The 27093-nt window shown below is 39.2% G+C and overlaps 1 protein-coding gene across 3 annotated transcripts in view; it reads right to left on the bottom strand.

The window, feature by feature from the left end:
* Positions 1–622: 622 nt before the first annotated feature.
* The window catches only part of SLC35A3 (solute carrier family 35 member A3), a 35036-nt gene continuing 8565 nt past the window's right edge, over positions 623–27093 (bottom strand). The window contains exons 2-9 of one of the 3 annotated variants that reach the window (XM_045028356.1): positions 25498–25582; positions 9647–9851; positions 8353–8507; positions 8150–8272; positions 7311–7482; positions 4665–4783; positions 2527–2660; positions 623–1672 (exon numbers count right to left, since the gene is read on the bottom strand). In XM_045028356.1, the coding sequence (XP_044884291.1) occupies positions 1582–1672; positions 2527–2660; positions 4665–4783; positions 7311–7482; positions 8150–8272; positions 8353–8507; positions 9647–9851; positions 25498–25500 (1002 nt within the window). In that variant the 5' untranslated portion in view covers positions 25501–25582 and the 3' untranslated portion in view covers positions 623–1581. Of the gene's footprint in view, positions 1673–2526; positions 2661–4664; positions 4784–7310; positions 7483–8149; positions 8273–8352; positions 8508–9646; positions 9852–25497; positions 25734–27093 lie in introns of those variants that run through there. The other 2 variants (XM_045028357.1, XM_045028358.1) reach the window with 2 other exon arrangements.

The following is a 27093-nucleotide window of genomic DNA, read 5'->3' as shown; positions in this document are numbered from 1 at the left end:
CATTAAATACTTGGATTTTCACTATCTGTGATGCTACAGGTAAGGGACTGTCAACATTTCTATTAAAAATTTATACTTTCACAAGTGTAATACTTAGATGAGGAGTTACTCCACATTAATACTTGTCATAAAAGATCTTATGAAAACAATTTATTTTTAAGCCTTTGGGGAAGGTTGGGGGGCGGGGGAGAAGAGGGAACAATATGAGTGGAACAAATAGGTATACGTAAATAATTTAGCAAGAGATTTGTCCATAACATGGTCTAATTGCTTTTGGTATTTTTAGGTAAAAAAAGGATAAATATATGTTTTTATTTATCTATTACACAGTAACTATTCCCCATGATTTTCTTGTTTACTATAATCAGCATGTTTCCTAATTATGTAATTCTAACACTAGACTGAATAGATCCAGAAGACTCATTTAGTCTATTGGTTCAGTGACACCGGAAACAAAAAAATCTCTAAGCAAGCCATTATATAAAAATGTACTGAAACAGCCGTGGAGGAGTTCTTATGAGTTAACACCCATTTAAAAAAACCTTTGTAATATGGTACATTACGGTATATGCTGGGTACATTATATATCATAATGGATCCAAAACAAGCTGTAAAAGATAACAATAATTTAAAACATTTATTTGTTAAGGTTTCCAAAAAACAAAAACACACAATTTAAAAAAAAAATCTCCAAAGGAAACAAACCATAAAAACTACTTTAAGGTAATACTAAGAAGTTGATTTATATCAATATGGATAAAGGAATGAATGTTATCCAAGCAAGCACTCCATCTTTAACACCAATGCCATTGTGCCGGGTAATTGCTGGAATCTATGGTGTGTGTTCATGTGGAGTTATTAGATGGCTTATAATACTAGTGACCACCTTAGTTAAGTTTGGAATGTCTAGCTCCAACTCTGAATTTCTCTCTTTTACAGATTTAGGTCAGAACCTTGACCTTATAAAAACTTTATATAATTAAGCAACAGAATTCAGATTTCTGTTTATTAAAATCAGCCTTCCATAAATATAAAAATCTTGGATATGTGTGAAAATGTCTTTCAATCACAGTCTTCACAGCTTTAATAAGGAACCCCTAATCAAAACCATTATATTCAATTTGATCTCTATAGACAAACAGTTAAAAACACATTTACTAACATTAAATATAATCAATTTGCAAAAACAGATACAGTCTGACAAATATTGTCATGTGCTCTTGCAAAGAGTGCATAGGATATATTTCTGCAGCAATCAAAACAGTAAAATCATCTAATATAACCTCAAGTTCAAGCTGTAAACATTCCTAATTGTAGTTACTTGGAAACATTTTGTTCCTTTCAAGTTTTTATAAGCAACTTGCACCAGGCTTTCCCCCCCCCCCTTTTTTTTTTCCAATCAGCTTTACATACATTATTTTCTGTCTTTAACCCTTTGGTTCTCCAAAACCATTAACATGTTCTTGCTCAGATTCAGTGTAGTGATCCTTTCCTTCCAGTGCATGATGAAATCTTTCATAAGGAATTCTTGTTGAGGTCCCTAATGCACAGTCTTGAGAAACAGGCTGATAACGAAATCTGCTATGCCTTGATAGGATTGCCTGCAGGTTTTGGATCATAACCATATAGGAATGTAGCTGCTATCACAAGAATGGCTCCAAAGAAAAAGACACTGAATGGAATAGGGGGGAAAAAAAAGTAACCCTTTTCAGTCAGTACAATTGTATATATTATCTGGTCAGAAGAAATAACATTCATTCTCTATGTTATTTCTAGTGGGGGGAAAATATGTTCCTTCAATTTGTAATGAACTGGCAACTTACTCATCTATTATTCTTAAACTATGAGAATAGAGAGAGATGGAAAGAAACGAAGAAGCCTGAACCTATCAACAGTGAAGTAAAAAACAGTGAAGTGTAAAATTGGGAATGGGGAAAGGACAGAAATTTTGGAGGGATAAGGCAAAAACTGAGGACTTGGGGGGTTGAACCAGCTAAAGATAAAAAACAAACAAAAAAAAGTGGAACCAGATAAAGATAAAGATATGATAAAGAGAGGACAAACTAAAAAAGGGTGTGGGGGGGAGGACAGGCAGAGAGAAACCACATGCTTGAACAAAGGTTTGGGGAAGCTGAAACAACAGGGAGTGGCAAACAGGGAAGAGAGAGGAAGGAAAAGAGCAAGCTAAAAAGCATGTGGGTTGGGAAGGGGAAAAGATCAGGGCAGAGTGCTTCGAGAAAAACAGCAACAGGAAGTTCATTTCTACATCACTTCCTGGGCTCTGGTTGGAGAGCTCTCAGAGAAAACATAATATTGTCACCTATACTACAATACTTAAGCAAAATGTAATGAACTATCATGTTATTAAATGAAGTTCAGAATCCTTAACTCTGTATTTTAGCTCAGGGATCCATCTAATCCCTTCAAAAATAATTTCAACCATTCTTCTATATATACCAATACTCATTAAGTATCTAATTTTTCAGCAACTTTTATATTCATGTATGCATGGACAATAACTCTCACCTGGTTGGGACAAAATCTTGCAGCCAGAAATAGGAGATCAATGTTGACAATATAATTGACAAAGATGTTGCAAATCCTTTCAAAATATTGTCTGCATATTTTATAACAGCAGCAATCACAAGGCCCCCCAGTGCCTGCAAAAAGTTTGAAACACATTTAAGATTAGCACATATTTTAGATATTTTTTAAAACGACAGATATGGCAAACACAAGCTTATCTTCAGACTATTGTATTTAAAGTTATGAAACGTTAATCAGTGTGTTTGAGCCAGGCCCTGAAAACATGAAAATTTCAAAGACCATTATAATGAGATGAGCAAGATATGAGCCAGTGGAATATTTATAGACCTTTGTATCAATACATGCTATATGTATTCGTATGTTCCTAAGTCACAGGGTGAGGGGGGAGGCTTCCTTTGGATTCTGGAATTACTAGAGGGCAATTACTGTAAAATCCCAAAGCTGGCAATGCAAAGTCCCAGCCCCTTGAGGCTTGGGCTGCCTGAAGAGGAAGGGACAATGACTGGTTTTACCTGTTTTTGGGAGGCTTGGAGACAAAGGCCTTTGAGGTATATGGCTGAGTGTAAACAGACTAAAAGGTTTTCTTTTTGATTCGGCAAAAGGACATGACCTTTTCTACAAGGGAGGACCCAACCATGTGGAAGGGTTGCAGTTAAAGACTGGAGTCTTGTCAGGGTCTCCACAGGACTGATGGGGAGCTATGGCCAAGTGCCTCAGATTCTGTTTTCATTTTATAAATGTTCTCTTAACGTTTTTTATCCTAGATTGAATGAGCTCTGCTTTGAAAGAGCTGTGTGGTAACTTGTAACCACTAATAAGAACACTAACCACTGATAAGAACATTGTCCTTGTCAAGAAAGCAGAGAGAAAGAGCTAGACACTGGCCAGACATGCTTGCAGAGAATCACAATGCAACTACAGGCAGCTGCAGCCTAAAATCCTGGTCCGAAGATAGTGGGGCTGCAGGCCCCTGATCAGAGGAGAGCTGAAGGCTAAAGGCCTGAGACCTGAGAGGGCATTCCTTCAGAAGACCACAGACAGGAATTAAAAGGTGCTGTTACCTGAAACTCAATGTAATTGATTATTTCAGTGGTAACATCTATTTCAATATCTTTGCACACATTTCTTAAAAAGGTTTTAGCTATGTATAAAGGCACTAGGTATATTTTATGCCGTTGTAGATATGGTGGATGAAAGCAATCAGGGCCGGTGCAACACATTAGGCGACCTAGGCGGTCGCCTAGGGTGCTAGCATTTGGGGGGCGGCATTTCAGATCCTTCGGCGGCGACCACGGCGGCCAGATCTTTGGCCGCCCCAGTCATCGCCGGCATTTAGGTGGAGGGACCGGGGGCAGGGGGGTGCAGGGAGGACCACCTGCAGCAAGTAAGGGGGGGGGGGCGCACAGCATGCAGGGGAACCGCTCCCCGCCCCTGCTCCACCTCCTCCCCTGAGCCGCCCCACTCTGCTTCTCTCCCTCCCAGGCTTGCAGCGCCAGATTATTGGCGCCACAAGCCTGGGAGGTGGGAGAAGTGGAGCGGCGACGGCATGCTCGTGCTCCACGGGCCGGGGGGAGCTGCCGTGGGGTGGGCGCCTCAGGGGGGGGAAGGGGGATTAGGGCAGAGGGCTGCCAGGGAGCTCGGGGGGTGGGGAGGGGCGCAAGGTGGAAGTTTCGCCTAGGGCGCGAAACATCCTTGCACCCGCCATGAAAGCCATTGGCAACAGAACTCTTTCTATAGAATAATGATCACCGATTATATTATCAAGAGGACATTACTAATGAGTGAGTGTACATTTTTGGCTCATAAAGTTGGTTATTAGGGTGGGTTGTATAATTGCTGGTAGGTTTTATTTTCTTTATTAATCTGTTTTTAATATTACAAAATCAGTATTGTTACAGAATTTTATTGTGCAGAATGTTTAATAACTCAATGCTTGGATTGATAATAATTTGCAATTTCTCTATTTAGAGGTCTGTTTTGCCACTGATGCAAGGGACATTTCCTTGCAAAATTCCTATTAGCATTAATGGGAACTACCAGTGTAACTTCCCCAAGCATTTATGGGGGAATAGATTCCAAGTGTCTTTTATGTAGGCATATGGGTTTAGATACGTTACCTGTAGAACTACAACTATCCAGGTAAGTTTGTTATATCCTTGAAAAAATCCATTCTTTGACAGAAGTTCTCCATCATATATGTACACACCCATCAATCCAAATATGCTACCAAAAAATCCTAAAAGATAAAAGACAGACTTGAAAGCTTGAAACAAACAAACAAAAAGGGTGGGGGGGGAGGGTCCCCATTCCTATAACTGGATCTGCATGACTACTGGAGTCTGCCCATGTAAATCAAGTTTCAATATCAGGCTTTGGTTTGCAATATAACAACCATGTTTAAATCAACCAGTGGATCTGACAGGAGCTTTTTTTTTTTTTAAATAATTTTTCCTCTTATAACAGATTTTGATCATTTCAGTTATAAGACCGATGTATTCTTGGCCTACATTGCTTTACATACAAGCAGATAACTCTGGTGTATGGATATAATTTTTAAAAAAGATACTCAAAGGTTCATTATAAACTGAAAATAATTTTCAAAATAAAAAAATCCTTTAAGAAGCTTAAAATTTGTTTCCTTATATTTTTTAAAAAGTTCTATTTCATAAACTCGTGTGTTGTTACAGAATTTCTCCTGAATGTTGTGTTTGTATTGGAGTTGGAAGTGTTAGAGCATTACTTCTACTACAGAAATAAATGATGAGAAAAAAATCTATTAGATCATGATCATGTATTATACAAATTTTAGAAAAATATTTAAAAAGGAAATTGACTAATATTCCTTTAATTTCTGAATAGAAAACTTAAAAACTTTCTAAACATTTAACATAATGAAACAGACATTATTCAAATTATTCTATCAGTTTAAGTTAAAATAACTGCAAATGTTAAATATTTTTCTGAAAAAGCTGACATGCCTTTCACTATTATAAACCTCAAATTTAAACTCATAGCTCAATGTATCATTACCCCATACAGGCACTTTAAAACCCTGTTTTGAGAATGTAATTGTTCTTGTATACCAAGTAATGGAACATTGGGGGGGACGGACCAGGGACAATATCAAACTGTTTTTGTAGATTCCTTTCTGCACTGTAGAAGAAAATCTGAAGAACAATTTATCAAAGAATCATCACTTTTCAACATAGTTATGAATATTTACTTTGCGATCATTTCAAATGTGTGTTCTGCTGTTAGTTCCTTACAGTGAGGATGACTCCAGAGTTTTAGTTAAATTTTAGACTTGGCCTGGTTCAAATAAACATGGGTTCCCCTACGAAGTACTTGGATTATGATTGTGGTCCACATCTGAAAACCCAAGATTCAGTGCAAGTTTCTCACCCTCCACCCAAATTCTATGCCATGAAAAGGGTGGGTGAGATCAAATCTGTGGGACCCTAAGAGACAGTAAGCATAACTCATGTATTCAGACCTGACGTGTGTGTGTGTAGACAGTTAGAAGTATAGTGACTCCTGTTTTCCTGTTAAGCAGGAGGAAAGGAACCAGAAAATAAATTAAGATGACTGTTCAAATATATACATCAGTAAGTAACCATAAGTAAACAGGTGCATTAATTTTCCCTCTGTTTTGAAAGAGTAAGAATATATGCAGTTCCCTAAATTAAAATACCTTTTCAAAGGGTATTCAAATCTTATAACACTCTTCTCTATATTCTAGAGAAATTATGAATATTTTTAGTTCACTTCACTGCAACAAGGAGAGCTCAAAGGAAAAATAAAAGAGTCCAAATCCTGATGGAAGCATTTACTTAAATGTAAATACTTAGACTACAGTTGCAATAGATGGAGATTATAAATCCATCCTCTGCCTACTAGAAGAAGGGTGTCTCCTTCCACGACCCGTTAAGAGGCAGGGGAACAATGGGAGGTATTGCTGTTTTCCACCCACGTGAAGAAACTGGTTTCAAAGCCAGTTCAGAACAGATTGTCCCTGTCATCTTCAAAAGCCAGTTTCCAGGGGATTCAGAACCACTTTTGAGATGGGTGGTGTGAGAGAGATAGAGCATGCAGTAGATGAGGATAGTGAAGAGCTAGGATCATAGTTCACACATGTGAACAAATGCAGGTAATGAAGGAGTTCACTGTGTCTTTAAAAATGTCAATCTATAATTCCTATAGTCAGAGATATAGGGGTTATGTTTATTTTTAAATTCTTACACAAATATAGATTTAAACATTTATTTTGTTCTACTGTATGTCTAAATTCTATAAAAACCTTGTTAGATAGTGTCCATATTTTTTAAATCAATTCAGTGTTTATGAAACGTGTTGGATTCATATTATTGGACACATATTACTTAGTTACTTTATAAGACAATCACACCATCTTTCAAATAAGTCACTTAGGATACCCTTATTTCAAATGCTCCACAGTCCAAATTCAACTGGTTATATTCCAGTTGTTCTCTAGAACCAATTAGTTTCCATTTTAAATCAAAGTAAACAAACTTACAAATGTTGAATTAGCAAGTTAAATACAATAAGTGAGTTTAGAGCAGGATGCAACTCCTGGTGTTCCTGTTAGAAAAATAGATATCAAACTTACTAAATGTTTATGTAATAATTTGATTATCCACAGCATGATAAAATATGATTATACTTATTTTACTGTATATCTGAATTTTGTTCACTGTTCATCTGAATGCAGTATCTCCTTTTTAAATGGCCAAAACTGGACTTACCAAGTTGGATGTTTCTGATCCAGACAGACTGTTTGGTTTCTTTTAAAATTTTCTCAAAATAAACCCCAGCAAATCCACTTGAAAAGCAGGCTATAAGGACTGCTATAAGACCAACAAATTGAGATCCTGCTGACAACTCTTTAGTAGTTGTTGCTTGAGAATCTGAGGGCCACTAAGTGTAAAAACAAAACAATGTGTGTACATTTTAAAAAAAATGATACAAATTATTTCATAAAATTAAGTTTTAATGTTTATAGAATGCACGTTTGTTTTCTATCAAGGGTCTGTACTGCTGATAAATGCAGAGAGGTTTATTGCACGATTGTAAAGTCTTGTATTCTGTTATCACATATTTTTGAAAATTTCACCAAATCTACCGTTAAAATTTTTTCCTTTGTATCTTGTTGAATAAAGGGATAAAATTCTGTGCTCACTGAAATTAACAGCAAAACTCTCATTAGCTTCTACAAGGCCAGGATTTCACCCAAGATATCTTATGAATGGCAGGAGGATAGGTATTATATATAGTGTTTGTGTGTATGATGTTTATTATTTTATAAAAATGATGCAAGGCTGTAGGCAAAGACATATTGAAAAGTTTCTTAAGAACTGTAAGAGGTTAAAAAAATAAAAAGTAACTCTCAAACTTCAGAGCAGACAAAAAAAATGTAATCCATCTCCGCAAACTCTCCTATCCTACCCTGGAAATTTTGGAAACTTTGTATTTGACTCAATTAGTTCCAGGGGGCACAATATAATTACCTACATTCAAATACTTCTGTTCCTTAATAAAAAGAATAAAAGAAATCCCAAATAACTTAGACACATACTATATTTACCTGTACAAATGCAACTCCCGTCATCAAAATCACTAATGATAACCATTGGTATACACCTAATTTCTTACTTAGCATGGACACAGAAAATAATGCTGTAGTAAGAATTTTTAATTGATATGTGACCTGAAAAGACAAAATAAAGTTATAACTATACAACCCGTTTTTTGTCTGTACAATCATGGAAAAATCTAAAAACACAATACCTGATAAGTGGCTGCATCTAGATTTGACAGTGCTACATACAGCAAGTTATTCTGGAGAGTATAAATCCCTGATGGAATAGCAAGTTTAAGTGTTTCCATAGGCTTGTTAAGGATTTCATCATGTAGCACTCTGTTCAGAGCCCGTAAATTGCACTCTACTCAAAGAAACAATAAAAGAGATAAAGATTAAAAAAAAAAAGAGAGAGGGAAAACGGGAGGGCTACAAATTGTAACCGTTTTTTTAGATTGCTACACACTTTTTATGACAACTTTTGTCTTCAGAAAACTCAAAATGCTGTATGATCTTTCTCAGGTTTTTACATTGATTCTATAAGGTATGCAACTCCTGATACTTTGCTATCATACAAAGTGTCCGCATTAGCCCAAAATACTAAAGCTGAAACAATTATCCAAAATAATGTTCACAAATCCTATGCTGATTACACTTTCTGTGACTAAGAATTTAATAAGGCTTCCTAAAAAAAAAAGAAAAAAGCAATTAAGTAGAAATGTTTCCACTTGAAACTTCAACATCGCTTCATTTTGCAGCTCAATCTTTTCTTTAAATTTATACCAAGCTTATGAAACCCCTTGTGTGTTTATGGATGTGTCACTTGAACCAAATGGGAAGATTTTTGTTTGAGGGTTGGAAACTAAGGACAAGATATTGAGATTCTGGAAAGAGGAAAATGATTGTGCTATATAAAACATACAATGTGAGAACTAAAGTGAGTTTGAAAATACAGCAAGTTATTTTGATCTTAGATATTGTGCTTCTTTCTATAATACTGAAACAGCTTCTCTCCTTTCATGCTTGCAATGACCTCACTGTGGCTCATGCAACTGTCACTTATGCTTCAAGCACATCTAGAGCTTTATGCCTTCCCTTTCTCCTGCTCCTACTCATTCGTCTCTACAGATGCTTTCTGGGTGAACAGAAGGTGCAGGCCTGTTACCAGGACAACAGTTCTTGCCCCTACATCCATGACCTGTCAAGTGGAATCTTTTGGGTATATATTTATACAAAATTTACAAAAGATTATATTGCGTGCTTAGGTATGAAGTACAAAACAGAAGTCTTCCCTGCTTGTAGGTTAACTTTCTCATAGAAATGGTTTTAGATCTTTTCACATATTTTGATGTGGGAAGAACAATCTTTTGTTCTCTCTATCTTGGCATTCGCATAGCTCCTTATCATCACAGCATTCGAGCACCTGTTTTTGCAGTTGTCACCGAAATACAACAATTGATAAAATATAGGAAAGCTACTTCTAGATTAAAATCTTAAACATACTGCTGTCTTTGTAGACCAATAAAATGCAGGCCATAATCTTCAAAAATTCAGCAACAACTACTGCAGTAGAGGATAAGTAACGAGGTCCTTCCTCTTTCAATGTCCGAGAATATCGCATAGTCAAAACTAAACTAGTGGTCTGAAAGACCAAGATCCCCAAGGAAAGGTATTTTAAATTGGTAGACATTGCTTGACTTTCAGTTTCCTGAAACAGAATAAAAAGGAAAAAAAATTAAAAGTTAAAACCAAACCCAGACAGTTTCTCTGTGAATTAGCATTTTTAAAGGGTATCCAGGGAACATAGTCACTGAAGGGAATTAAGAGAGAGTTTGTCTATCCAATTCCCTAATCAGAAAACAATGGTGTAAAGAATGAATTCATTTCCAGGGGGCTGTATGTAGTAAAATAACGCATGGTGATACTACCAAAGTTTTAGGAAGAATAATCCTTATTACATAAGAAACACCTGCAATAATAATGCTCTTGATTCTCACTCAGTTTTTATTATTACTATGCAAGACTTCATTCCAGTCAAGGGTGGAATAAACATGTTTAAATAGGACTTTGATACTTAAGAGATTATGGAAAGTAAATATTCCACATAATAAGGTTTAGTATAGGAACATGGCAGTCATGAATAGAATGGTTCCTTGCACATTCAAAGATCTATTGAAATAAATCTAATTTGACAATGTTAATAAAAAGGGATATAAAAGCCTAAAAACCTTAAATGCTTTTCATAATACATGATTATAGATAAGAAGAATATAGATCCGACAACAAACATTGCAGTGATGTCAGAAACAATATGCTGATATTGTATTAAAATTAAATATTCCTTATATTTGCTCTGGGTAATGAAAAATGTCCCAGACATCTTTACAATAACTATTAATGCACGTTCTCCCATTGTACATTTCTACATATTATCTTCTAATTTACCAATTAGAGACCAAATAGTAGTCACTAAGATAGTCCCTCAAATTTCTACTTTAGAAACATTTGAAATGTTGAGAGGCCCTAAACCTGCCAACACTTATGCACATGTTTAACATGTTTCACAGTACAATAGTTACTAACTACATTTACAGTAACTCCAGTTATAATCAGTGTTGATGAACCTAATCCCTGTACTGAAAATTCATCTGTCAAACAATGTAGCCTCGAGAAAGGCCAACGCTGAAACTACAGGTGTAACTTCAATTACATCATATCAGTAAGATGAAAAGAACAAAGACCCAATTCTGCAAATACATCAGCAAGTGGCAAAGCCTAAATGCCCTGTCTAAAGTATGAAAATTCACTGAAGCTAATACTGATTACACCAGTGAAGCTGAATCAACATCAGGAATCAAAGTATATAGGCCTCTGGCTACTACCATCACTTTAAGCACTGTATTTATCAGATCTGAGCTAAGCAGCACCTAGTACAGAAGGCAAGAGAGATGAATAGGCCTGTTTTAGGAGAACTAGCAAAATGCTTCATGTTAACAAGGAAATCCAGAACAGTATCACTGGAATTAAGTACATTATAGTTACCTCATTTTCTTCTACTCCTCCTAGTTATTAGTTATGAATGCTTAACATACAAATAGATTCATACTGAAGACACATCAACTTTACATTCCATGGAAAACGTACCAATTACAGCATTCGCTATTTGTATATTGAACCAAAATCATAATACTTTTAAAAAAGATAAAAAAAGGGAAGTCCATGAGCATACAAGTAGAATAAACAAAGAGTAAAATTCAAGACAAGTCATTCTGGTTCACATTTTTAAGTTTCTGTGCTTGATATATGCAATGCCCAATGCATGCACAAGGTGGAGAGGTGCATATGCTCACACAGGTGATATATAAATCTTGACTTGCAAGTATCAGGCGTCGTGTGTAAAGCTGAACATGTAGAAAATATGCAAGTACCTTTGAATATTTGCACCTGAAATTAAAGCTATTTTAAAATGACTGCAGTTCTGTGTCAAAATATATTTTATAAAACTAGTTATTCTTACCCAGATCTGCACAGCTGTATTAATATAATTCTGTCTTATTTAAGCCTGGTCTACACTAGGCGTTTAAATCGGTTTTAGGAGCGTAAAACCGATTTAACGCCAAAACCGTCCACACTAGGAGGCACCTTATATCGATTTTAATGGCTCTTTAAACCGGTTTCTGTACTCCTCCCTAACGAGAGGAGTAACGCTAGTATCGGTATTAACATATCGGATTAGGGTTAGTGTGGACGCTGATCGACGGTATTGGCCTCCGGGAGCTATCCCACAGTGCACCAGTGACCGCTCTGGACCGCAATCTGAACTCGGATGCAGTGGTCAGGTAAACAGGAAAAGCCCCGCGAACTTTTGAATATTTCCTGTTTGCCCAGCGTGGAGCTCCGATCAGCACGGGTGGCGATGCAGTCCGAAATCAAAATAAAAAAAAAGAGCTCCCGCATGGACCATGCGGATGTGATCGCTGTAAGGGCAGGCAAATCCGTTCTATCCGTTCTATCAGCGCTCCGTTACAGAAGATGAAATTCAGAATCCTTTTTTAAAAATCTCCAGACAGACGCCATAGCAGGGACTCAGCGCACTGCAGCGTGACAAGCGTAACGGAAAGCCAAAGAATCAAATGGATGCACATGGACTGGAGGACTGAAGCTATCCCACAGTTCCTGCAGCCTCCTAAAATTATTTGCATTCTTGGCTGAGCTCCAAATGCTTCTAGGGTCAAACACAGTGTCCGCGGGTCAGGGCATAGCTTGGCAATCTACTCACCCACCCCCCACCCACCCCCAGAAGCGAAAGGTAAAACAATCCTCTGACTCTTTTACATGTCACCCTATCTTTACTGAATGCTGCAGATAGACGCGATAGTGCAGCACTCAACACCAACATCCTTGCTCCCCCCCCGCCATGGGCGGCTGATGGTACAAAAGGATGGAAATCCATCCTCATCATCAGCATAAGCTGATCGTACAAAAAGATGGAAATCCATCCTCATCATCAGCCTCAGCTGATGGTACAAAAGGACTGGTAACCGTCCTCGTCATCAGCCTATTGGCCCTAATTTTTTCTGGTGGATGGATGGTGCAATATGGCTGGTAACCATCCTCATCATAGCAACAGGGGGCTGAGCTCCATCAGCCCCCACCCTTCATGTGTAAAGAAAAGATTCAGTTGCCCCTGGACTAGCAGTGGGATGCTGGGCTTCTCTCCTACACACTGCTTAATGTCCTGTCTGGACTATCATAGCAACTGGAGGCTGCCTTCCACTCATTTCTCACTAACAAGTCAGTGTGTCTTATTCCTGCATTCTTTATTAATTCATCACACAAGTGGGGGGACAATGCTACGGTAGCCAAGAAAGGCTGGGGGAAGAACGGAATCAACAGGTGGGGTTGTTACAGGAGCACCCCCTGTGAATAGCATACAGATAATAATTTCTGCGGGCTCTGACACAGAGCAGGTGGTTCTCTAGCACTCTTGCCTATATTAGGCAGCACTGATTCTATTTTTAGATACCAAAAAGGAGGGATTGACTCAGGGAGTCATTCCCAATTTTTGCTTTTGCGCCCCTGGCTGATCGGCCAGGGGCACTTATGACAGCAGCCAATGGTACAAAACGATGGAAGGTGCAATATGGCTAGTAACCACTCTTGGCTTTTGCGCCCCTGGCTGATTGACCAGGGGCACTAGCAGCAAATGGTACAAAAGGACTGGTAGCCATGATCATCCTCAGTTCCAATTTATGGAAGGGTTTGGATGGTGCAATATGGCTAGTAACCATCTCTGCTGTCATGCAAAAGCAAAAGCATGCTTCTGTGTAGCGCTGCTGAATCGCCTCTGTGAGCGGCATCTAGTACACATACGGTGAGAGTCACAAACGGCAAAAAAAGCTCCATGATTGCCATGCTATGGCATCTGCCAGGGCAATCCAGGGGAAAAAGGCGCGAAATGCTTGTCTGCCGTTGCTTTCCCAGACGAAGGAGTGACTGACGACATTTACCCAGAACCACCCGCGACAATGATTTTTGCCCCATCAGGCACTGGGATCTCAACCCGGAAGTTCCAAGGGGCGGGGGAGGCTGCGGGAACTATGGGATAGCTAGGGAATAGCTACCCACAGTGCAACGCTCCAGAAATCGACGCTAGCCACGGACCATGGACGCACACCACCGATTTAATGTGCTTAGTATGGCCGCACTCCACCCGATTTTATAAATTCTGTTTTACAAAACCGGTTTATGCAAATTCGGAATAATCCCGTAGTGTAGACGTACCCATAGATATGGTGTCTCAGAGTTTAGATGGATTTTTTCCAGGTAAGTATGTAAAGTGGCTATAAAATGTGGGTACTTAAGGAAACAACAAAAATTTGACAAGATTTGTAACCATTCAGCCACAGATGGAGATTAACTGCATTTCTGTTCTCTGGGCACTAAGATTATTTACAACATGTAGTATCTGGCTGCATACATTTTTGTAAAAGCCCATTTGTACTGTTTGTGCTATTTACTGGAATAAATTAAGTAGAAAAACTTCTGGAGTAAGAGGTAATACAAGACTACTGGTGTTGAAAATTAACTGGTTGATCATCAACCAGAATTGAGCAATATAAAGGCCCTATGTACTTTGCAGCAAGTCTGACCTCAACGCTGTGGCAATCGGGTAAGGTAGATTGAAGATTTTTTAGCAGTTTTAGATAAATGCAAAAACTGAGTTATTTAACTAAATATGAAAATGAATGTTACTACAATATCATTTATTTACATAATTTGATATTAAATTAAGTTTTATGCTACTCCAACATTTTTATATCTTCAATGCATTGGAGATGTACTATTTTAGAGAAGATGTTAAGGTAAAGCTGAAGATTTCTGTACTTGGAATTTTTGACACCTGGAATGGTGTAGAAGGCAGCATTGGAGTTTGAGAGATAAGCACATTATTCTTAGGCTGTCTACACAAAGAAAACTTGGATAACTTTCCACCTGTAGTAGCAATGGTGGAGGCTATACAGTTGACAAACATCTGAGTCCTGTCTACACTACAGCCTTCACTGTTGCTGGCATAGTGAAGCTACACTGATGGTGAAACAGAGGAGCTAATTTTCTCAGTATAGAAGAGACCTAATATTTCCCCGTTTTAATTTTCATAGGTGTGGGATTACAGCATGTCCACGTTGTATTAGATTGCTTCTGAAGCCAGCAGATCTTAGGGCTGAAACCCAGTAGTATTCTATGAAATTAATTTCATATTACATTGTATGAATTCCAAGCCACCATATTTTCTTATTCTTTTTTTGGATGAAGGTGATCTTGCATATTAATATGAGAGTTTTGCCAATTCTCATTTTCATTCACACCAAACAATTCCTCCTACCTTCTACGGTACCCACCCTTCCTTTTAACAAGGAGTGTTTGGGATCTGGCAACACAATCACCATTAGATGGTTAAAGAGAATATGTATTTCTCCTAAAATACATTTACAGATAAGTTTTTTCCAAAACTTTTAAAACTCACAATCAAAATGCTTCTGAACAAATTCCCTTTGAAATAAATACATATAAATTAGAATAAAGACCTTTGCAGAATCCTTTGATCGTGAACTTCTGTATTCTGGGAACTAGCAAAGCAATACTGAAATATATGTCATCCCTACAAATGGAGTTTTGAACAGTGCTCTGGGATGATCTTTAAAATGGGTCATATTATCAGTAAATACTGCCCATTTCCATTTATTGAAACACATCATTTTATTAAGTAATTTAAAAATAGCACTAATGGTTTAGCTATCACGACTGTCAGGTTAATATTCAGCATCACAAATACCATCACAAAAACTTTTCCATTAAAAACAAAACAAACATACACTAGACAAATGTGAAAAATGCATACAGAAATGGTTGTTTTGTAGTACAATCTTCTGTTCATTAGCTGCCATGATTCCGGAAAACAGAAATTTTAAGATGGTAACATCAATTTATTTAAGCTTGCCTCCTTAAAATTGGTTACAAATCCTTGGGTTATTTTTTTCAACCAATTCTTCCCCCCCACACTCCTTCCAAGCAGATTTTTAAATTGGATAAAGTGCCTCAAAACGGTAGTAGCAGTAGAATGTCATATTTGCATTTCATAATTCCCTGAAGAAGCCACACAGTTTTACAAATGATGCACAAAAAAACCCAAAAAAAACCCAAAACAAAAAACAAAAAAAAAACCACAACAACCCTAAGTATGGTCAGTGATATAGAGAGAAAAAATGTTCTCGGAGTTAAGAGTTGAATTTAGGATAGATTCCATGAAAAAAGTGGCCTCAGCAGTGTTCAGCAACACAGGTTTGTACACAATAATCTCATTGAATTCTAGGCGGTAGGGCTGGTTCTATATATCAGATACGTCACATGCCAGGAATTGTGTAACAATTGAACTTACATATTCCAATAAATCACCCACGTATTCACCTTTCCAACTTGCCAGTAAGCTTATTAGCTTTGCTTTGTGTCTTTCTTCTTCTTTTCCAGAAGGATCACATATCAGCTTGTACAACTCAGTGCAAATTGGACTTGGATCCATTGAAACATAAATGGGTACTGAACTTTTGAGCATCTGAATAGTTTCATTGGCTTCAGTGGAACTACTCACATGCTTGGAGTCAAGCATATGCTTAGGTGAGTTGCTAGTCTGCTCAGCACTTTGCAAGACAATAAAATAGCAGTGGCTGCCAGCAGCACCTCAGGCAGAGGGAGGGGCTAATCAAAGCTAGGAATTTGGTGGCATAGGTACTTTGACTTCATGAGGGAAAAAGTGTGTTTTTAACCCTGTGTAAATATCCTAGCACACACAAGGCAATTGCAGTTTTCATACGTCAGCTGGTTGAGGAAAACCAGGCTCTCGCCAGGGTTTACCTCAACCAACTAACATGCTAAAACTACAAAATGCATTATCTACACTAGGATTTTAACAAATGTTAAAATCATACCTTTCTTTCTTTGCCTTACACTGCATTGGTCTCAAACTCCTTTTGCAGGAGCATCAAGAGGCTGGAATCCTCCACAGAATTTTCCAGAAGTGGCCCTTCAAAAGGCCCCCAACATCCTTTAGGAAGGAGGGACTCAGCAGCAGTTTCATGTCGGAGTAGTATGGCCTCATCAAGTGTTTTATATGTACTCTATCCAGTTTTAGTGAGCTATACATTGTTTGCTCACTAAAGGTCTTCCTGTAGAAGATCTGCAGAAAGCTCCAAGAGCAGCAAAACCAGCATTGAGTGCGAGTCCCAGCTGCAGAGATGCTGCACAGGAGAACTTAGTCCCTGTCCTGCATGCCATAGAACAATGATATGTGGTGACTCCTCATATCATACCACTCAAGGGATTTTGAAAGCAGGGGCATCAGCAGCAATTCCATGACTTGCCAACTTCAACTGGCGGAGAGTGCAAAGGCTGTGGCAGTTGCTGAAGTAGCAATGTGAGCACCTCCACTGGTGCTATACAGCTTAGGAAGGAACAAGATTCTGTCCTACCCTGATCCTCACAGAAAACCCCCAAAACAAAGCTTATTTACTTACACTTTCCACAGGAATGAACATTTGGCCTACTGTCTATCAGGAAGCCCAGTACTCTGCGCTCTGCTAGCTCTCACAGCATTTCTTTCTGAAACGCTGAAAGAGTAGTGAGGCCTCTCATGCTGCAAACCTGATTTTTATTATTACACAAGTATTTTGTGGGGGAAAATTAGAAAATAAATTGTTTTGGGAAATATATCTCAATGATGTGAATGCAGGCAGGCTGATCCTTTTTTGCTGGGTCATTTTCAATTTGGCCGCTACAGAGAGAGAAATCATATATAGAGGAGTCCGTACAAAATAATCCTGGGTTCTATTTTTGGCAAGAACTAAACAACAACGACTACAGTTAACCACGATTATCCAAATTTCTATCATCTGACTTTGGGTTCCTTGCTCCTGTGTCTATCACTCACACTGACAGTGTTCTGATTATCCAAAATTATTCAATATCCTTCATTAGATTTGAATAGTTCAAGCTGAATTGTTGTATTCCTCTTCCCACACTTACTACAGCTCACCTACATATCATTTTGTGAAACTTCTCCAGAAAGGCCAGCTTTACAGTCTGAGAAACACTGTTTCAGGAATATTAAAAAGAGAAGTGGTGAGTGCAAGAAGAGAATACTGAAACAAGGAGTGCCCCAATGAAAAGGTAAAAGAGAAAGCATTGTGACAACATTATACACGCATGACAACATTATACGCATGACTGGAATAGTGGTATAGAAGGGTACAGCTTGCTCAGGAAGGACAGGTAGGGAAAAAAGAGAGGTGGTGTTGCCTTACATATTAAAAATGTATACACTTGGACTGAGGTTGAGACACAAATAAGAGACAGACTTGCTGAAAGTCTCTGGATAAGGATAAAAGTGAGAAAAAACAAGGGTGATGTTATGGTAGGGGTCTACTACAGACCACCAAACCAGAGACTGCACACAGTATTCCAGATGAGGTCTCAACAGTGCCTTGTATAACGGTACTAACACCTCCCTATCTCTACTGGAAATACCTCGCCTGATGCATCCCAAGACTGCATTAGCTTTTTTCACAGCCATATCACATTGGTGGATCATAGTCATCCTGTGATCAACCAATACTCCGAGGTCCTTCTCCTCCTCTGTTACTTCCAACTGATGAGTCCACAGTTTATAACAAAAAAATCATGTTATTAATTGCTAAATGCATGACCTTGCACTTTTCACTATTAAATTATATCCTATTACTATTACTCCAATTTACAATGTCATCCAGATCTTCCTGTATGATATTCTGGTCCTTCTCTGTATTGGCAATACCTCCCAGCTTTGTGTCATCCACAAACTTTATTACCACACTCCCACTTTTTGTGCCAAGGTCAGTAATAAAAAGATTAAATAAGATTGGTCCCAAAACCAAACCCTGAGGAAGTCCACTAGTAATCTCCTTCCAGCCTGACAGTTCACCTTTCAGAATGATCCGTTGTAGTCTCCCCTTTAACCAGTTCCTTATCCACCTTTCAAATTTTCATATTGATCCCCATCTTTTCCAATTTAACTAATAATTCCCCATGTGGAACCGTATCAAATGCCTTACTGAAATCGAGGTAAATTAGATCCACTGCATTTCCTTTGTCTAAAAAATCTGTTACCTTCTCAAAGAAGGTGATCAGGTTGGTTTCGCATGATCTACCTTTTGTAAAACCATATTGTATTTTGTCCCAATTACCACTGACCTCAACATCCTTAACTACTTTCTCCTTCAAAATTTTTCCTAAGACCTTGCATACTACAGATGTCAAAGTAACAGGCCTGTAGTTACTCGGATCACATTTTTTCCCTCTCTTAAAAATAGAACCTATGTTAGCAATTCTCCAGTCATACAGTACAACCCCTGAGTTTACAGATCCATTAAAAAAAATCTTGCAAATGGGCTTGCAATTTCATGTTTAATATTTAATATTCTTGGATGAAGATTATCTGGTCCCCTGATTTAGTCCATTAAGCTGTTCGAGTTTGGCTTCTATCTCGGATGTGGTAATATCTACCTCCATATCCTCATTTCCATTTGTCATCCTGCCATTATCCCTAAGCTCCTCATTAGCCTAATTAAAGACTGAGGCAAAGTATTTGTTTAGATATTGGGCCATGCCTAGATTACCCTTATCCTCCACCCCATCCTCAGTGTTTAGCTGTCTCACTTCTTCTTTCTTTGTTTTCTTCTTATTTATATGGTTATAGACAGGGCCGGCTCTAGGTTTTTTGCTGCCCCAAGCCAAAAACATTTGGAAGCCCCCCGCCCCACCTTTTTTTTTTTTTTTGGCTTTTACACGTTTGCACTTTGCAATGGTTATTTTTGTTTTGTATTTTGTTTTGGCTCCCCCAGGATTCTACTCGTCCCCCAACCCAAGCAAACAGGAGCACCCCCCTTGTACCCTTTCGGTCTCTCTTCAAGCTTCGCTCTGTGCTGCGAGGCAGGGGTCCTCTGGAAAGGTGTGGGGGGGGGGGAAGTGATGTGCCTGGGTCAGGGGCTGGGATTCTGGACCAGGGTGTGCCTGGGAAGGAGAGCAGGACCCTGGCCTGGGACAGCCTGGCCCCCGGCAGGCTGGGCTGGCAGAGCGGCAGCTGGGGGTGGCTCTCCGGGTGCGCCGCAGGGGGTGGGGGCAGTGGCGGGACCCCCCTGTGCCCAGGGGGTGGGGGCACAATGCGGAGTCATGGAGGATGTGGCCACAGACCCGCTGGGCAGTGAGCCCTAATATTACTATGGAGAGGTGAACGAGAGCAGGCCAGGCACGCAGTGTGAGTGGCCAGTGGACTGGAAAGTGTCCTCGCTGCTGCCTGTGCTCTACATGCTGGTCTTCGTGCTGTGGTTGTCGGGCAGCAGGCTGGTGATCTTCATCATGTGGGGGGGCCCCGCGGGCCAAGCACACACCGCTCCACCAACACCTACATTGGCAACCTGGTGCTGGCCGACCTAGCCTTTGTGGTGACCCTGCCGCTGTGGGCCGCCTACACGGCGCTGCGCTTCCACTGGCCCTTCGGCTCAGCGCTGTGAAAGCTCAGCAGCTACCTGGTGCTGCTCAACATGTTCGCCTCCGCCTTCTGCCTGGGCTGCCTCAGCTTTGAGCACTACCTGGCCATCGTTTGCTCGCTGCCGCGCTCCCGGCCCGTGCATCCCCGCGCCTCTGCGCTGCTCTGGCTGCTGGCCCTGCTGCTGCACGACACGCAGCCCAACCCAGCCAACAACCAGAATGCCGCCCCTGGGAACGTGCCGCCCCAAGCACGTGCTTGCTTTACTGGTGCCTAGAGCTGGTCCTGGTTATAGAACCTATTGGTTTTAATTCCCTTTGCAAGGTCCAACTCTACATGGCTTTTGGCCTTTCTCACTTTATCCCTACAGGTTCTGACCCCAATAAGGCAGCTTTCCCTGCTGATCCCTCTCATCTTCCACTCCTTGTAGGCTTTCTGTTTTTTCTTAATCACCTCTCTGAGATGCTTGCTCATCCAGCTTGGTCTACAACTCCTGCCTATGAATTTTTTTCCCTTTCTTGGGATGCAGGCTTCTGATAATTTCCTCAACTTTGATCTGAAGTAATTCCAGGCCTCCTGCTCCTTTAGATCCACAAGTTCTTCAGTCCAATCTGCTTCCCTAACTAATTTCCTTAATTTTTTAAAGTTAGCCCTTTTGAAATAAAAAAACCCTATTCACAGATCTATTTTTGTTTATCCTTCCATTTAGTTTGAACTGAATTAGCTCATGATGGCTCGAACCAAGGTTGTCCCCTAAAACCATTTCTTCTATGAGGTCCTCACTACTCAACAAAACCAAATCTAAAATGACATCCTCTCTTGTTGGCTCAGCAACTACTCGGTGAAGGAATCCATCAGCTATCACATCCAGGAAAATCTGAACCGTATTATTATTACTTGCACTTGTCCCACAGTCTATATCTGGGAAGTTAAAGTCTCCCATGATCACACAATTCCCATTAGTATTTACTTCATTAAAAACATTAAAAAGAGGTCTCTATCCATATCCAGATCAGATCCCAGTGGTCTATAGCACACCCCAAGCACTATCCCAGGGGAGGCTCTAGTAGCTTTCTTCCCCAATGTGATTTTTGCCCAGACAGACTCCATTCCATCACTTATTTCTTTACAGTCTACCTCATCATTGATATACAATGCTACTCCACCACCTCTGCCTTTATTTCCGTCTTTCCTAAACAGCACATACCCTTCAATACCTGTACTCCAGTCATGACTACTATTCAACCATGTTTCTGTTATCCCTATAATATCTGGGTTCACTTCCTGCACCAGTAACTCTAGTTCCTCCATTTTGTTACCTAGGCTCCTCGCATTTGTGTACAAACAACTTAATTTTTGCTGTTTGGCTTGGGCGAAAGTGATCATGAAATGGTAGAGTTCATGATTCTAAGGAATGGTAGGAGGGAGAACAGCACAATAAAGACAGTGGATTTCAAAAGGGCAGAGTTTAGCAAACTCAGAGTTGGTAGGTGAGATCCCATGGGAAGCAAGTCTAAGGGGAAAAACAATTGAAAACAGTTGGCAGTTTTTCAAAGAGACATTATTAAGGGCACAAGAGAAAACTATCCCACTGCGAAAGATAGGAAGTATGGCAGGAGACCACCCTGGCTTAACCAGGAGATCTTCAATGATCTAAAACTCAAAAAAGAGTCCTACAAAAAGTGGAAACTCAGTCAAATTACAAAGGATGAATATAAACAAATAACACAAGTATGTAGGGACAAAATTAGAAAGGCCAACACACAAAATGAGATCAAACTAGCTAGGGACATAAAGGGTAACAAGAAAACATTTTACAAATACATTAGAAGCAAGAGGAAGACCAATGACAGAGTAGGCCCATTACTCAATGAGGGGGGAAAGACAATAACAGAAAATGTGGAAATGGCAGAGGTGCTTAATGACTTCGTTTTGGTTTTCACCAAGAAGGTTGGTGGCGATTGGATGTCTAACAGTGAATACCAGTGAAAATGAGATAGGATCAAAGTCTAAAATAGGGAAAGAACAAATCAAAAATTACTTAGACAAGTTAGATGTCTTCAAATCACCAGGGCCTGATGAAATGCATCCTAGAATACTCAAGGAGCTGACTGAGGAGATATCTGAGCCATTAGCAATTATCTTTGAAAAGTCATGGGAGACGGGAGAGATTCCAGAAGAGTGGGAAAAGGGCAAATATAGTGCCCATCTATAAGAAGGACAATAAAGACAACCCCAGGAATTACAGATCAGTCAGCTTAACTTCTATACCCGAAAAGATAATGGAGCAAATAATGAAGAAATCAATTTGCAGAAACCTAGAAGATAATGAGGTGATAAATAACAGTCAGCATGGATTTGTCAAGAAGAAATCGTGTCAAACCAACCTGATAGCTTTCTTTGATATGGTAACAAGCCTTGTGGATACGGGGGAAGTGGTAGATGTGGTATATCTTGACTTTAGTAAGGCTTTTGATACTTTCTCACATGAACTTCTCATGAACAAACTAGGGAAATACAACCTAGATGGGGCTACTATAAGGTGGGTGCATAACTGGTTTGAAAATCATTCCTAGAGAGTAGTTGTCAGTGGTTCGCAGTCATGCTGGAAGGACCTAACAAGTGGGGTCCCGCAGGGATTGGTTCTGGTTCTTTTCAATATCTTCATCAATGATTTAGATAATGGCATAGAGAGTATACTTATAAAGTTTGTGGGTGATATCAAGTTGGGAGGGGTTGCAAGTGCTTTGGAGGACAGGATTAAAATTCAAAATGATCTAGACAAACTGGAGAAATAGTCTAAGTAAATAGGATGAAATTCAATCAGGAAATGCAAAGTACTCCACTTAGGAAGGAATGATCAGTTGCACACATACAAAATGGGAAACAACTTCCTAGGAAGGAGAACTGCAGAAAGGGTCTGGGGGTCATACTGGATCACAAGCTAAATATGAGTCAACATGTAACACTATTGCAAAAAAAAGCAAACATCATTCTGGGATGTATTAGCAGGAGTACTGTAAGACCTGAGAAGAAATTCCTCCACTCTACTCCGCGCTGATTAGGCCTCAACTGAAGTGTCCAGTTCTGGGTGCCACATTTCAGGAAAGATGTGGACAAATTGGAGAAAGTCCAGAGAAGAGCAACAAAAATTATTAAAAGTCTAGAAAACATGACCTGTGATGGAAGATTTAAAAAATTGGCTTTATTTAATCTGGAGAGGAGAAGACTGAGGTGGGACATGATAACAGTTTTCAAGTACATAAAAGGTTGTTACAAGGCGAAAGGAGAAAAATTGTTCTTCTTAACCTCTGAGGATAGGACAAGAAGCAATGGGCTTAAATTGCAGCAAGGACTTAGGAAGTTTTTCCTAATGTCCAGCCTAACTATCAGAGTGGTTAAGCACTAGAATAAATTGCCTAGGGAGGGCTTAGATAATACTTAGTCCTGCCCTCAAGGCAGGGGATTGGACTAGATGACCTCTCAAGGTCCCTTCCAGTTCTATGATTCTATATTACACAGATGAACAGGCAAAGTACAATGCAAGTAATCATTCATGCTAACAAGTCATGGGAAGCAGAAAGGGGCCAACTAATGTTACAAATGACTATAACAACACTAAATAAAACTAATTGATTTACCATGAAGTTTCCTGCCAAATAACTGAGCTACCAATACTAAACATCATACTACTACAGTAACTCCTCACTTAACGTTGTAGTTATGTTCCTGAAAAATGCAACTTTAAGTGAAACAATGGTAAACGAATCCAATTTTCCCATAAGATTTAATGTAAATGTGGGGGGTTAGGTTCCAAGGAAACTTTTTATGGGCAGACAAAAGGCATCATATACTGTACTGTACTGTGGTTGGGAAGTGCCCCTGGCTTACCCCACACATGCACAGCCCACTGCAGGCAAGGACGCCAGGAAACACCTTCGCAGCAGCAGCTTCCCCAGGGAAGAACAGGCACCGACTTTGCCGGGGAGAATGCTCCAGGCCTGCCTCTTCCTGGCCTTGCTCCACTCCAGGCTCACCTCTTCCCACCTCCACTGCACCTCCTCTCCAGAGCAGCCACATCCCCACTCCTTCTCCCCCTCCCCCCCCGCCCAAGTCCTAAGTGCCACCAAACAGCTGTTTGGTGGCACTTAGGACTTTCTGGGAGGGAGGGGGAGGAATGGAGACATGGTGCTTCCCTGCTCCTCTCCCTCCCACCCAGAAAGTCCTAAGTGCCGGTGGGGGAAGCGCTGGGAGGGAGGGGGAGGAGGCGGAGAAGAGGAACTTGTGCAATGCTCCCTTATAAAGTCACTGCTCTTCCACAGAATCTTACAAGCAGTGGACAGAGCACGCAGCCAAGCGACGTTATAAGGGAGCATTGCACAACTTTAAATGAGCATGTTCCCTAATTGAGCAGTGACATAACTTGGAAACAACGTTAAGTGGGAGGACGTTAAATGAGGAGTTACTGTACTACTGTTGATTCATATTTTCTCACCCAAGTAACAAAATGTCAGTCTTACTGAAATCAGAAACATTAAATTAGATGTAGCAAGAGTACAAAGACACAAAACCTTTGTGGTAGTTGTGAAAAACTTCAAAACAGAGCATGTAGGTTTAGTAGCAGTAACTATATTTTGTATTCCCGAGTCCCAAAAACATTATAAAAGTAGATTTAAATAATGAATGTTACAAATTCCAATGCATCCGTGAGTTTCACATTCTGATATTAAGCGTTTGTAAAAGTGAGACTATTATCACTACAAGTTGAGAAAAATCTGAGTGTCTTGTTCTCAGTTATAAAATGACTAATACGGTACTCAAAAGCAGCCGTATAAAGATTATGAAAATTCTCGCTCTATTTTTCCTATAATAATTATTTCCTTACTTTTATTATTAGCTATCATCCATTTGTAATTCCTTTAACTGTCATTTTCTGTCAGGCCTTGGGATTTATATATAATTAATTCACAAGTTTAAAGTCTACATCTCACAAAGGCCTCATCAGGAATGGCAGCCACACTGTACTTTTGAGGATCAAGTCTTTAGAGACTTAGGCAATTTAAACTATAGGAGGTCATCACCTCTTTAATTCAGTCTGGAAGTAAAGCATGCTGGTGACATCTTCATAAAATTCTGTCTACACATAAGGGTGCACTTAACATTGGCAATCACTGATGCATCCTCAAAATGCTCCAGTATTGATTGAACCAGGGACATTAAAAAAAAAAATAGTGAAGGCATATTTATTTCCATTTTAGACTAATCCTGCAACACATACCATGTGGGCAGACCCTGGGACTCCAGGCAGCTACAGGTTTTCGCACACCAGTAACAGCTTGCAAGATTAAGGTCTTAGTCTGTGGCTGTAGATCACAAAACGACAGCATAGAGTAAACAAAGTGTGTGTTAACATTGTTTCATGTGCCACAACAGAGAGCTGGAGTCAATGTTTAAACTACTTTGTACTGATTCACAAAAAATGTTTGGCAAGAAAATATCTTTTGTTACTATCGTATCTTTCTTTTTTGTTTTACTGAAAGTTAAATTTTAAAATAAATAAAACAGTCTCAAATTGTTCCTATTGTTACATTTTCAGCCTTCACAGTGACAATTATATGCTAACATAAGCTGCACTCAGGATGGCTAAAAACTAAATTCATTTGACATTTCCAGGGTTGAGGCTCTTTTAGAACATAAGCGTTGAGTGACAGGACGTTCTGCTCCGCTGGAATGTTAGTGCATTTGACTATCAGTGTGTTTTTGCACAGAAAAAAAAAAATCAAAACAGGAAAACATTTAATCAAGACACCTGCATTTCTGCAAAAAGGGAGACTGTAGAGAACTGCAGATCCAGGACCTGAGTAAAGCAGAGGGTAAGTTTAACTATGGTTCAAGTTCTGCACCCCACCACAAGATATTAAAGAGAGTTAATAAAAAAAGGTGAAAAAAAGTTTGTAAATTCTTTCAAGTTAAACAGGTCTGTGCATACCACCTGTGTTTGCATTTCCGGAAAATGGAAGACAAAAGAGGGACATGAACTGAGATGTTAATAATCAGGGGGTAGCCATCTTTTTGTGGATACAGACTAACAACAAGGAGTCTGGTGGCACCTTAAAGACTAACAGATTTATTTGGGTATAAGCTTTCATGGGTAAAAAACCTCATTTCTTCAGATGCAACAGAAGAAGTGAGGTTTTTTAACCCACGAAAGCTTATTTTTTTAAATAAAAATAAATCTGTTAGTCTTTAAGGTGCCACCAGACTCCTTGTTCTTTGAGTTGTTAATGCCACAGTTGACAAATATACTACAGAGGGAAATGTTATTAACAAGACTTTGGCAAACAAGGAAGGGAAAATGAAGAAGAAAAACTGAGTGGAAGCAAACCTTTCTGAATTCTACTAAAAACTGATGCAATGCACAGAGTATGAAGCTTCTGGTACATACAATTTGAAGGATCTATTTTCAAATGCAATTTCTCTGTACAATGTCATATGTGCCTTCTCTTTCTCCCTAAACTCCAGTCCAACTCTGACATTTTACTCTTCCGCCCATATTAAGTAACATGAATACAGGCTATTTAAAATAACAAAACTAAATTTTTTTGTATGATTGTTCTATTCCTTAAATCTTTTTCAGCAACTGAATGTATCAGAAATCTTTCTGCACAAGATGTAAGGGTTCAATAAAGTATATTAGGGCTGTTAAGTGATTAAAAAAATTAATTGTGATTAATTGCACTATTAAACAATAATAGAATACCATTTATTTAAATATTTTGGATGTTTTCTACATTTTCAAATATATTGATTTCAACAACAACACAGACTACAAAGTGTACAGTGCTCACTATATTTATTTTTTATTACAAATATC

This window comes from Mauremys mutica, chromosome 8 (genome assembly GCF_020497125.1).
Source record: "Mauremys mutica isolate MM-2020 ecotype Southern chromosome 8, ASM2049712v1, whole genome shotgun sequence".
Lineage (NCBI taxonomy): Eukaryota > Metazoa > Chordata > Testudines > Geoemydidae > Mauremys > Mauremys mutica.
The sequence above is the reverse complement of the archived record's forward strand: the minus strand, read 5'-3'. Positions and strand labels throughout refer to the sequence as shown.